The sequence below is a fragment of the Callospermophilus lateralis genome, chromosome 2, assembly GCF_048772815.1.
Source record: "Callospermophilus lateralis isolate mCalLat2 chromosome 2, mCalLat2.hap1, whole genome shotgun sequence".
Lineage (NCBI taxonomy): Eukaryota > Metazoa > Chordata > Mammalia > Rodentia > Sciuridae > Callospermophilus > Callospermophilus lateralis.
The window spans coordinates 189,064,622-189,076,859 of record NC_135306.1 but is presented as its reverse complement, the minus strand read 5'-3'; the positions used below and the strand labels follow the sequence as shown (position 1 = coordinate 189,076,859).

At 41.1% G+C, this 12,238-nt stretch overlaps 1 protein-coding gene across 2 annotated transcripts in view; it reads right to left on the bottom strand.

Moving 5' to 3' along the window:
- Ttc17 (tetratricopeptide repeat domain 17) overlaps positions 1-8,823 on the bottom strand; it is a 115,307-nt gene extending 106,484 nt beyond the window's left edge. For both annotated transcript variants that reach the window (XM_076847068.2, XM_076847070.2), the window contains exon 1: positions 8,657-8,823. In XM_076847068.2, coding sequence (XP_076703183.1) covers positions 8,657-8,815 — 159 coding nt within the window. In that variant the 5' untranslated portion in view covers positions 8,816-8,823. The remainder of the gene's footprint in view (positions 1-8,656) is intronic.
- Between the last annotated feature and the right edge of the window lie 3,415 nt (positions 8,824-12,238).

The following is a 12,238-nucleotide window of genomic DNA, read 5'->3' as shown; positions in this document are numbered from 1 at the left end:
ACATTCACTATAATTGTGTTTAGGAACTGCTTTACAACTCTTGTTAAGAAATAACATGTTGGGCTGGGGATGTGGCTCAAGCGGTAGCGCGCTCGCCTGGCATGCGTGCGGCCCGGGTTTGATCCTCGGCACCACATACAAACAAAGATGTTGTGTCCGCCGATAACTAAATAATAAAATTCTCTCTCTCTCTCTCTCTTTAAAAAATAAAAAAATAAAGAAATGATTGGTGAGCTAGTCTCTCATCCATTCCATTGTACCTTTAAAAAAAAAAAAAAAAAAAAAAGAAATAACATGTTCTTAGAGAAGACTTAGGTTGACCAGGCCTCATATTTGTAACTGAGAGAATAGAGTTAGCTTATCATCTTTAAAGCAAACACAAAACTACTAAAATGATGGTGGCCCTTCAGTATGCTGGTGTATGTAAGAGCTTGAACAGGCATATATTTTCTCTCACTTATTCAATATTTCCTGAGTATTTACCATGTTTCAGGCCTGTTTTAAGCACCAGGGTTACTCCCCAAAGAAAATAAAAGTTGCTGCCATTATAGAGAAGAGGAAGGAACAAGAACAAAGGTCCAAAGGATAAAATGAGCTTGTTGTTCTAAGAATTTCCTGAAGGGTGGGATGGCTGAAACACAGCACACCACACAAGAAGGAACGTGGTATCTGAGGCTGGAGAGGTGGTCAGGGGTCAGGGACAGCTGCCAGTTCTTTTAGGGCCTGTAGGCCATAGCGAAAACTCTAGATTTTAATTTTCAAGTGTGATGGGAAACCTCTAAAGGTGTTCTGATGTCCTTTGCTTCCCTCTTCTTCAAAGGGAATGTCATGATCAGAGTATAGCTGGTTTTTTTTTTTTTTTTAAATCACTTTGGCTGCTCTAGGGAAAACAGATGGGAAAAAGTAGAAGCAAGGAGGCCAGTTATGAAGCTACAGTGTAGGATCAAGAGAGAGATGGAGCTAATTCAGATTAGGGTTTAGAAGAGAAGTAGACAGACATGGCTGGGTTCAGGATGCATTTAGGAAGTAAAGTCCACATATTTGTGTTGGTGTGGGTATAAAACGAGGAAGAAAGAATAGTCAAGGAAGACATCAATCTGTTGGGCCTGAGCAATTTGGTGAATGGGAGAAGAACAGGTTTGGTGGGATGGAAATGAAGAGTTTAGGACAATTGTACCTGTGGTGTCTATGAGATAGCAACATGGAGATACCCAGCAGGCAGTTTGTGAGTCTGGAGTTCAGGGAAAGGTTGAGATTACAGATAAGACTTGGGAGTCCTCAGAATACAGGTTTTTTTTTTTTTTTAATCCCCTCATGCAAGAGATCATCTGAAGAGCACATGTACAGAGGGAGAAAAGAGGCACACCAATGTTTAAGACTCATCACGAAAAGGAATTCAGCAGAAGAGCATGAGAAGTCAGGGCAGAGATTTGGAAGAAAATTCAGGAGTGTATGTCCTGGCAACCATGTAAGAAAATCATTTGGTTAGTAAAGTCCAAGGAAAATGCTGGGCTGCTGAGAGGTTAAGTAAAATTACCGAGTACAGAGTTGGGCAATGTGGAAAGCGCTGGGTATCCTGACCAAAGCTGCATGGATGGAGGACTGACTGGAGAGGGTTTAAAAGAGAACATGAGCACAACTCTTTCAAGGTGTCTGGCTGCATCAGAGCCACATATGAGAGGAATTTCCCTTGTTGCTGTTTTTGCCAAGACAGGCTATAGTTGAGATGTGGGGACTGCTTATGCCCTGCTCCCAACATTCCGGAGTACAAAGTTATGCTAATTTTTGACTTGACTGGCTGCAATCACTTCTATTCCTCACTGCCAGAGTGCCCTCTGTTCACTTCCACCAGTGCTGCTTCCAAAAGGCAACAACTGCTGAACCCCACAGCTGACTCTAATCCCTCCTCTACAGTGCAGCTGCCATTTCTCATCTGCATCCCCTCTGCCCTTTATTCTGCTTTTCTTGTTCATCATTTTTCTCCTCTTGTTGCTTTTACACACATTTTAAAAGTGTGAGTAATAAACTGACCTTTTAGATATAACAATGGCAAACAGGATGATTTCCTTTGTATAACATTACCAACCACAACCACAGAAAGGCAAGAATGGTCTCTGAAAACTGTGGCTCCTTTTACCTGTTGTACACCTTTTGGAGGATTTGAGGGCTGATTCACTGATGGGTTACTCAGCACTTTAAAGATCTGGAAGTCTGAGTTTTCCTTTAGGCTAAATCTCCAAATAATTATTACACTAGTGAATACTGCAAGTATTTATTCAGAAAATTGAAAATGCCTAAAAAGGCAAAAACTGCTTACTAAACTTGCTTTATCATCAACTGACAGACATGTATCATAGACCCTGTGTTTTTGGCAGTGTGAAAGATTAGTGAAGTTGTGGAGATGGATACAGCCACTCCCTTCAGGGAGCATAAAGTGGACATTTAGATAAGTAAACAGACATCAGCTTGGTGCTGTAAATGTTTTCATAATGTAGTTCAGGATGCTATGAAAGCACAAAAGAACAGCTTATTCAAATTTGGGCATCATAGAGGTTTTACTGGGAAAGTTACATTTAATTATGAAGAGTGAGTGTCAGCCAGATTGAGATGTTGGAGAAAGAACACATGCAAAGTCCCAGAAGCAAAGGAGAACACAGCATATTTGGGGATGCTTACAAAAATTAAGTATTGCTAAGAGTGTGTATGTGTGTGTGTTTTATTCTGGTGTGAGGATGAGGCACTTAAGGATGGCCAGATGCAAGGCTAGAGAGAAGGGTGGACTCAGGTCATAAAACATGGTAAAGAATTTGGACTGCATTCTGGGATATGCACCACACTGCTAAAGGTAGTTCTGGCTGGGGAATGAGAATGGACAGAGTTGGGAAAAGTTCACTTTATTATTTTATTATTGTGTGAAATACTCTCATGATGCTAAATATTTATTTTTCCAATGCCTTGCTTTAGTTTGTAATCCAAAGTTATAAATTAAAGCAAAGGCATTTTAAAAGGATTACTCTAATTGAACTATGAATGGCCTCGAAGCAGCACATGACTAGAGGAGGGACAACAGTTTGGAAGCTGTGACAATTATCAGGGGCTTGAAAAGTGATGGTAGCTGCTCTGGGAAGAAAAAAGATAAAATTATAAGGTAGATGGAAAGACCTTGGTAAGGGGTAGTGGGCAGGAAAAAATTAAAGATGACCACTAGAGCCAGGCATGATGGCACACACCTGTAATTTCAGTTACTCAAGAGGATGAGGAAGGAGGATCCTAAGATTGAGGAAAGCTTGGGAAACTTAGCAAGACTCTCTCAAAATACAACATAAAAAGGGCTGAGTATGTAGTTCTGTGGTAGAACTCTTGCATAGCATGTGCAAGGCCCTGCATTCAATCCCTAGTATAGCAAAAAGGGAAAAAAAAAAAAAAAAAGAAAGAAAGAAAGAAAGATGACTAGATTTCTGACATGGGCAAATGGGTAGTTGGCACATGGTGGTGTCTTTGAGGAAAAAGAAGGAATAACAGGTTTGGGAACAAAATGCATTTTGATTTGGTCTTATTAAGCATGAAGTACCTAGGGATGTTCACATGGAATTTTAAATTCGTATTAGAGATATTAGAGGTCTCAAATTTGAAACTCTGGAGAAAAAAATTGGAGTGTAGAAAGAATATATTCTTAGCACATATAATGATAATTCAATTCCCAAGACAGGATAGTGTTGCCCAGGTATATGTAGAGAGGGAAAGAGAAGGTTAGAACAGAAATTGGGGGGAATAACAATGTCTAAAACTGAATTTCTTAAAATGACCTGTGGCCTCCTGAGGAATGTGATAAAATTGTAGGCTCCTTGACTCCACCCTCAGTCTAGTGAATCAGGCACTGAGTCCCCTGGGAATCTGCATTTTAAGCAAGCACCTTGGATTATTTTTATGCAAAGTGAAGTTTGAGAACCTCTGATCTAGAGGATAAGTGGAGGAAGAAATCAGGGAGGATGGTTAAAAACAAGTGAGCTTCACTTGCCTCCAAAGAAAAATGAGAATCTCCTGTGGTGGAAAAGAGCACATACATCAAAGCACAGTGGGCTGGCAAAAAGACAGCAGTCAACAAATATTTGCTCAGTAAATAACTGGGAAAATTATTTAAATTTGTAATTTACCTCTGTGTATTTCCAAGCTCCTCTTACTGCTCTACAGTATAAACAAAGTTAATACCTAGATAATCTGCAATAGCGTTCAATATCTGAAAGAAAAGGTGCTGAATAAGAATCACTTTGATGCCAAGGTCTAGTGTAAATTGCAAAGGTTTAATAGTGCCTAGAAAGTTAGTGTATAATCACGATGACCTCTCTAGTTTAAGTAAATCCCTGAAGTGTATAAACATAGAAACAGTGCTCGATGACAAACAGATGGTTTCCTTTTTAAAAGGTGCTGAAATAAAGCCATCAGCTTCACAGTACCATAGGGATGCTCTCTTTCAGATTAATCAAATCACTTAACATCAGACCCAAATATACCACTTCTCCACTTACAATGTATTAAGTCTGATAGAGATTTAACCTCTTTGTCCAACTAAATCTGATAGCTCTTCTTTGAGTCATGGTTGCTGAAACAGTCATTTATCAAATAGAAATCTCTGCCAAGACTGTAAGGCTTCAGACATTTTAGCTTTGTCAGAAACCTCATTTGTTGTGAGTGCTTAAAAAGATCTGTACTCCCCAAGACATTTGCCTGACTGAAAGCAACATGATGATAAGTAATCAATCACCAAATGAAGTCACACTTATTTGGGACCCTTCCCCTCCTATTTATCCTCAATCTGAACTTATCACAAAATATTTGGCAGAGGTAAAGTAAATTGAAAGAGAAGGCATTTACTTCATTATTTCCTTTTTTTTTTTTTTTTTGCTTTTATTTCTTCCTATTCCTTGGTTGATGTTATGAGAAGAAAAAATACACCTTAAACTTATTGAGTACAAAGTACACACTTGTGAGCTACTGTAGATCAATACATTTTTACTTATTGTTATCACTAAATGCCATTCAGTCTGGGCAACTTTCTCTCTTATGACTTGTACCGTGTATTCTTTAAGAATTTTTTCCAAATCTAAAACTATGGTTCTAATATTGGAAGAAAGAAAACCTGGGTCCAATAAAGAATTTTTTATAAGAGTGCTGATAATGATGACATTCTTTAAATTTGTTGACCACCATTTCTGAAGAAAAAAATAACCTAATGAACCCAGGGCTAGGAGTACAACTTCCTGATTCAATAAGCTTATAACTAACAAACTGGTGATATTTCAAGAGTTTATCTATCAGCAGATAATTCAGAACATGGAACATACATTTTTGCCACAGAAATGACATGATTTATAATGGTTAGGTTCTTAGGCTAATTTACAAAAGTTTATGCAAGTGAAATACTGGACACTTTTGATAAGAAAATAGAAAACAGATGTTGCTAAATTAATGATTAAGCAAAAAGACCATTAAATTTTAACAATAAAAATATTTATCTTGAAACTTATTCTTCACAAAAACCAACCAAAAGATTCACTGGCTGGAGGACACTAGACACTCCTCTGGACTATGTTATAATAGCACATCTGTCAATTCTGTGGACCCTAAGTTAAGAGTTAAATAAAGTGAGATATTCTTACTAGTTTGCAGGTATAACAATGGGGGATCAGAGGCATGCCAAAGCCCAAAGCTAGGGAAAAACAGAGAACTGTAGAGAAGCCTCTTCTTAACTTTCCTCTGTCCTCAGTGGGAAAGGAACTCAGCAACTGGAGTTTTTCCTTCACATCCCAGCTCCAGGAGTCCCCAGACCACGCTCCTGGGAAGAGGGTAGCAGCTCAGGAACATGAAATGGAAACACTAGGGAAGGTATGTTTCCTAGCTGAGGTAGGAATTATGGAAAAAAACAATTCCTTGAACTGCCTTATCAAGTGCTGGACATGCTTTGACTGTGAAGAGGCTTCTTACAGAAATCTACTGAAGCCCTATTTCAATCCAATTTAGGATGTAAGGTTTCTAACATACAAGCATGTTCACAAGTCTGCAGTGACTGGTGGGTGTCTATCTTTAGTGTCTGCTAAGAATTGAGATATAAAGATTCAAATGACTATTCACTTTTCCTGACAAAGACTCTTTGCTGAACTTAAAACTATACTGATGAAAAATGTATATTCTGGGCAATTCAAAGATTATGATTTTTAATTCATAAATACTTCTCTACATTCACTATGGTAAACAATGACCTATTCAATTTGGACAAGTTTGTGGATCAGACAGAGTTTCCATAAGAGTTGCATTTGTCACTTTCTAAGATTTGCTATTTCTGTTTGTCCTTGGCCCCTTCCAGATATTAGGTCATTTAAAAACTGAAACCATACTTCTGCTGTCAATCAGCTATTATAACCAAGAAAAAGCAGCAGGAATTTGATGTCACTTAGGACCCAGTATACGCAGTAAGCTTTTACTTAGTTTTGTTTCTCAAAGTACAAAGAGATTTACAGAATACTCAAACCCCAAGTACTAAGGGTATCTTCCAATTACTTAGCTGAGGTAGGAATGTGATAACTGAGCACTATCTAAACTGAGTTAGGATTCTGTCTGCTTTCAAAGTATTGTCAGTAAGGGATGCATAAGTTACACTCAATTTTCAGGGTGGAACTCAGAAAAGCTGATCAAGTCTTATTTTACTATGTATGCTGCTGCTTCCTCATATTAAATCCACCTTCCCTCCCCTAGCCTCTTGTTACACTGTAGACAGTCACTTTATTTTTTTTCTGGTATAAAATTTCTCAGCCGCCTGAACTTAACACTATAAATGTTATTTATAGCAAATTTTGGAAAATTCAAGGAAAAGGATAATTAAAAGGAAGAGAGAAACTTTGCTTTCTTAACTTTAAGCCTAACCATGTACTACAGAGCAATCTGGCAAGGATCCAAACAAAAACTTCAGATTTCCCCCTTTCCTTCAGGCAAGTTACCAATAAACCCTAATTTTCCCTAGACCCTATCTATCCATCTATCTAAAATATATTCAATGTGCAAAAGAAGGAAATTGTTAAAAAACAAAACCAACTTAGATTTCACTTTCCCACAGCAATGTTCAGCATATAAGTACTACATTTCTATCAGTTTCCACTTTTCTGATGGGCTGTCAGCTGAGTGGCAGGACACCAAAATGGGAAGGAGAGTCAATGTCATAGAGTATAAATAGCTGTGGCCAAAAACAATATTGCAAAAGAGCCAATAGGAGAAGGGCTCCCCAAACTGCAGCAGAAGTGACTTAATTCCATGTCTCCCTTCATGAAGGCCCAGGGAAACCACCATCAGGAAACAAAAGACAGGTGGAAGCAACCAGGCCTAATAGAAGATTTCCAATCTTAGGTCACAAGATGGACTTTTCTAGGGCTTCTGAGACCCACACATGTATTATAAGCCTCAGTTGATATGGCCATGAAAGGGAAAACTTTCTGAATGTGAATGAGATATAGATGTAATGATGTAAGGGTCTAATAAAAACAAAAAGGCTGATTTTTAAATTATATTTGTTCCATGCTCATTGTAAAGTTTGTTATCACATTGCAAATCCAAATCTAAATATCACCTTCCACTAAAGCAAACCTTGTAGTGTGTTTCTATTACCATTTACTACGTTCAACTCAAAGGACCAGTAATTTTGCAGACACTGGTTAAAATCTTTCAGATCAGTGGGAGCAGGCACTTCACTTTCTAAAGATTCGTTGGACATTTCAAGACTGTTCTCAAGTGCTGGAAGTCATTAAGTTTACCAAGATTCTGTGATTAAACACACACACACATACTCTTTCAGGCATCAGCAGCATAAACAAAATGCAGGCATCATAAAGTTATGTAAGGAGAAGCGGTCTCTCCTTTAAGGAATTAGTTCAGGCATACAAGAATCCTGTGAATCACATATCCACCAAGCGGGGCTGGGTCACAGGAACTAGGTAAAGAAACAATGCAAAGTACACTGGGAAATGAGGGCAGTTATAGCTGAAAAGATGTAGGCAACGCCACCAGAGGCATCTTCAAGCATTCCTTTGCAAGGAGAGGGAGAGAGTGTATGTGTATGTGCTGTCTCTAAGGAGCCCCTGCTAACCTCGGAAACCGCACTAGCAACACCACAGTCTGAAACAAATTCCACCACGAGGAGAGGTGACTAGGGGGAAGTTGCATAAAATGATCCACTGACTAGGGGTACCTTAGCTGTCAGCGCCCTGGAACTCGCACACACCCCGGCCTCGCCACCTGCTTTCTACTTCCTGGCGGAGGGCTGGTGACGCGTGAGCCCTAGAGGCACCAGAGTCAGGGATAATGAATGTATGACTTCTAAAGCCCCAGCACAAGCAATGGTCCCGAGGGTCCGTCTCCCAGGGTTGGGCGACTCTCCCCACGCGGCGCGCGAGGGTGGAAAGCTGAGAACTTCCAGGTGGCTGAGCGAGGGTCGACCGACAAGTGGGGAGGGGGCGGCGCCAGGTCCGAGTGCCCGGAGCGCCGGGACCCTGCGGCCAGGACCCGGGTAGGGAGGCTGGGGGCGGGGCCGCGCGGAGCTAGAGAGCCAGGGGCCGGGCTGGGGAATCCCCCCGGGGCCAAGGCGGGCGCAGAGGGTCGCCCTGGCCTCTACCTGCTGCTGGATCTTCCCGTCCTCTGTGACGACCCAGTGGGTGGTGGCGAAGGCCCCTCGAGCCGCCACGCTCAGCAAGGCGGAAAGGCTGAGAAGCCAGCCTGGGCCGGAGCAAGGCGGCAGCTCGCACCGGCCGCGGACCCCTACTGCCGCCGCCATCTTGCCCCCCCGGCCCGGCCGCTCACACCGGAAGCGGAAGCGGGCCGCCGCCGCCCGCCATCTTGGGGAGGTCGGTGCTGGAGGAGGAGGAGCCTAGAGGGCGCTAACAGCTGACGACTAGCTTCGACAGCCACCGTTTGGGCGGCCACGGAGCGGGTTTCGGGCAAATGAGTAGCCGCGCCTCAGGGCTGGACGCTGCATTTGTTTATTGTTTTGTGTAGGGGATTTGATCTCCAAGCGTGGGAACCAGAGGGAGGTAAACGAGTAGATTGGGTGGAGCTTAAGCCGAAGTGAGAAGACTCAGTGTTTGGGGTTTTAAAATAAATCATTGCTTTTTTTCCTTAATAGTGAAAGATGGTTGGGAAACGAAAAGTATGCCTTTGAACTCCCTAATGGCAGAGGGCCGTTACTTTGGCTCTTAGGGTCTCACCATAGCGGGAGGTTTAGAGCCGGCCAAGTCGTCCAGTAGTAACTAATGTGGGCCGCGTGCGGGATGTGATACAGCAACCAACTCCGGTAACGCGTTTTCCTTCACCCGTTATGTACGTGTGGTTGAGATATTTTACTTACATTTGTTCCTAAGACTTGGAAATCGTCACGCTCTTTGCACTCAGTAAATTCAGGATAACCGAATTTCAGGGGCTTAACGGCCTCACGTGCCTAGGGCTACCGTGGTGGGCGGCACTGATGGAGTCTGCAGGTCTCGGCTGGAAAGGGGAAGCAGCATCACCTGGGAGCCAATTAAAATTGCACATTCTAAGCCCTACTCTTCCCCCAACCTGCTGAATTAGAGTATCTCTTACCTAAGCCCCGCTTAGGTGATTGGTATTGCATATTACAGTTTGAGACCTCCTTTTCTGTTGTGAACCAACAAGCAAGCAAGCAACTAGATTGGATTCGAGCTTCTAGCTAGGTAAGGGCATTTTAGATATTTCAGTGCTGCCTGCTAGATTTGTGTGTCATTTTGTATTTAGGTTTGTTATGCTTTTGGTTTTCTCTTTGGGAAAAGGCAGATGAGACTATTGCCTCAACATTTCCCTACATAGGTATATTGCAGGAAAACAAAAGTTGTGAAGTGATTAAACATCATTTCATACTATGAAATATTTCATATTTCAAACAATGACCACAGCATTGTTTTGCTTTATTCCGAGAGCACCTTTTCTTAAAGGACTAAAGTGATAAATATTCATTTCACTGAAAATATCTACTTTCTGCCTGGCACTTAGAATCTGTGTTTGGAATCTCACCATTGCGCAGTGTGCAATACAGTGGAATATTGGCAAGTTAACAAAGTATAGGATAATGGAAATATAAAAGGGCATATGTGCAGAGGAGAGAGCAACCCACAAGGGGGGGAAAGGCTTGGCACAAACATCATGATTCAAACAGAATAAAGTAAAGGTTAAGTTGGTGGCAAGTTGTAAGAGTTTCTTTTAATGGCATACTGGGTTAAAACAGACAATAAAAGAGTATTCTAAAGTTTTAAAATAGAGAAGTGGCAAATGATGGAGTCACTTTGTTCCTAGATATAAAGTAAGAGAGTACTCTCACTAAATATTGACAGTCATCTATCTTTTCTTGCCTTTCCTCTTTTCATGGAAAAGAGGATCAAACCCAGGGCCTTGCACATTGCTATAAGCACTGAGATAGGACCCCCAGTCCCCAGTCCATCTCTTCAGCATTTGAGTGTTTAACTCATCCTAGGTGCTGCACATGCCATAGTTCCTATTCATCTTCACAACTTATCAGATTCAGGATAGTTAAGTAACTTGGCCATGACCATATTGCTCATAAGTAGTAGAGCCTAGATTTGGACTCAGATCTACCTGACCTTAGAGCTTGAGTGTAAACAAATATGTGAGAAGTTTGAGAGTGTCTGCAATATCATACATCTTGACTGTTATTGATTTATTGTCACTTGCCAGCTAACCTTTAAAGATACAAGATTATAGGTTCCACTTTAATGTACTACCTACCTCTTTTTTTCCTAGACGATAATCCTTGTTCTGGATTGGTTTTCTATTGCAATGTAAAAAAGTGCCACAAATTTTAGCAGTTTAACACATTATTTCAGATTTCTGTGGGGCACTAGTGTTACCGCTGTTGGCCAGAGTCCTTGCTTCCCCAATGTTGAAGAATAACACCAAGAGGAAAGGTCAGAGTAGAAATTAGAAGTTTATTAAAGGACAGTAGAAAAGACTTCTCCCGGAGGAAGAAGGGGACCCAAGAGGTGGAATCCGTGGAAGTGCGGTTGTTTCCCCTTTTTATAGTTTTGGTGATGGAATGTAGGTTGAAGGGGTTAGGACACAGGTGGGCCCAATTATCACCTTTTGGGATGGGCTTATCATTTCTCTAGGATGGGCTATTTCCAAATCTGTTGGGGGCTGTTTCCTGAGCTCCATTAACATTTCTTTGAGGTGGACTTTGGCCTAGGGCCTTTTCAGGACTTCATTAACATTCCTTGAGTTGTCCTGTGTTTTCTCTGAGTCATTCCCAGCATGGCCTCCATTTTAGATTTCACTTGATATTAGACCCGATTTACCTAACTACACTGACTACCTAATTTTAAATCTGGCTTCAATACCATGTTACTTTGTGATGTGACTTCATACATTTTTAACAGCTAAATTCTTTTGAGTAATTCTTGCAAAGCTTCTTAGATCTCTGCCAGTGAGACAGGACACTCACATTACTCAGGAAAAGGAAATTTATTACAGATATGCAGCAAGGATAAACAGAAGTCTGAGATCTATTGTGAGCTGGTTTCCCAAGGTTCAGGAAAGCTGCCCACGGCGGATGGAGTCTTGTCTGTGCCTGACCCAGGGTGCACCAAAACTGATGGACCCCCAAAGCACTCTGACCTGGGTTTTATACTCTGGGTATAAATGGTATTTCTGAGCCCAAGCATTGCAGTACTTTACTAGAAAGAATGAGGACACAACCCAGGTTGTTGTGGAGATCGATTTCTCAGGATGATGAATTCTTGGTATATTCTGCCTGAGAATTCCAGGCAAGAGAGGGAAGGGCTGGGTTGGCAAAAATCATCCAGGGGCTTGTCCTGCAATTCTTTACTTACCTAATTCTTAGCAGTCAAGGGCAGGAAAATGTTTCCTATGCTAATATATTTTTATTGTTCATAGAGCTTCCACATTTAGTTTGTTGACTTGGTTTTTCAGCTCCTCTCAAAAATAGCTTTCCCATTTTAAGTGAATAAAACAATTATAAATCCCAAACTAAGTAAAATTATTACTACTAATTTCTACATCCAGATAGGTCACTTCTTCCCTTTTTAAATTCTATTTTTCTAAGCTCTGGTGTTTCCTTGTCTATAATTATACTTTCAGGTAAAACCTCTGGAACTATAAGATGGTAGCTGGCCAAATAGCTTATTGATTTCACATTGTGGTTTCTTAATTGAAA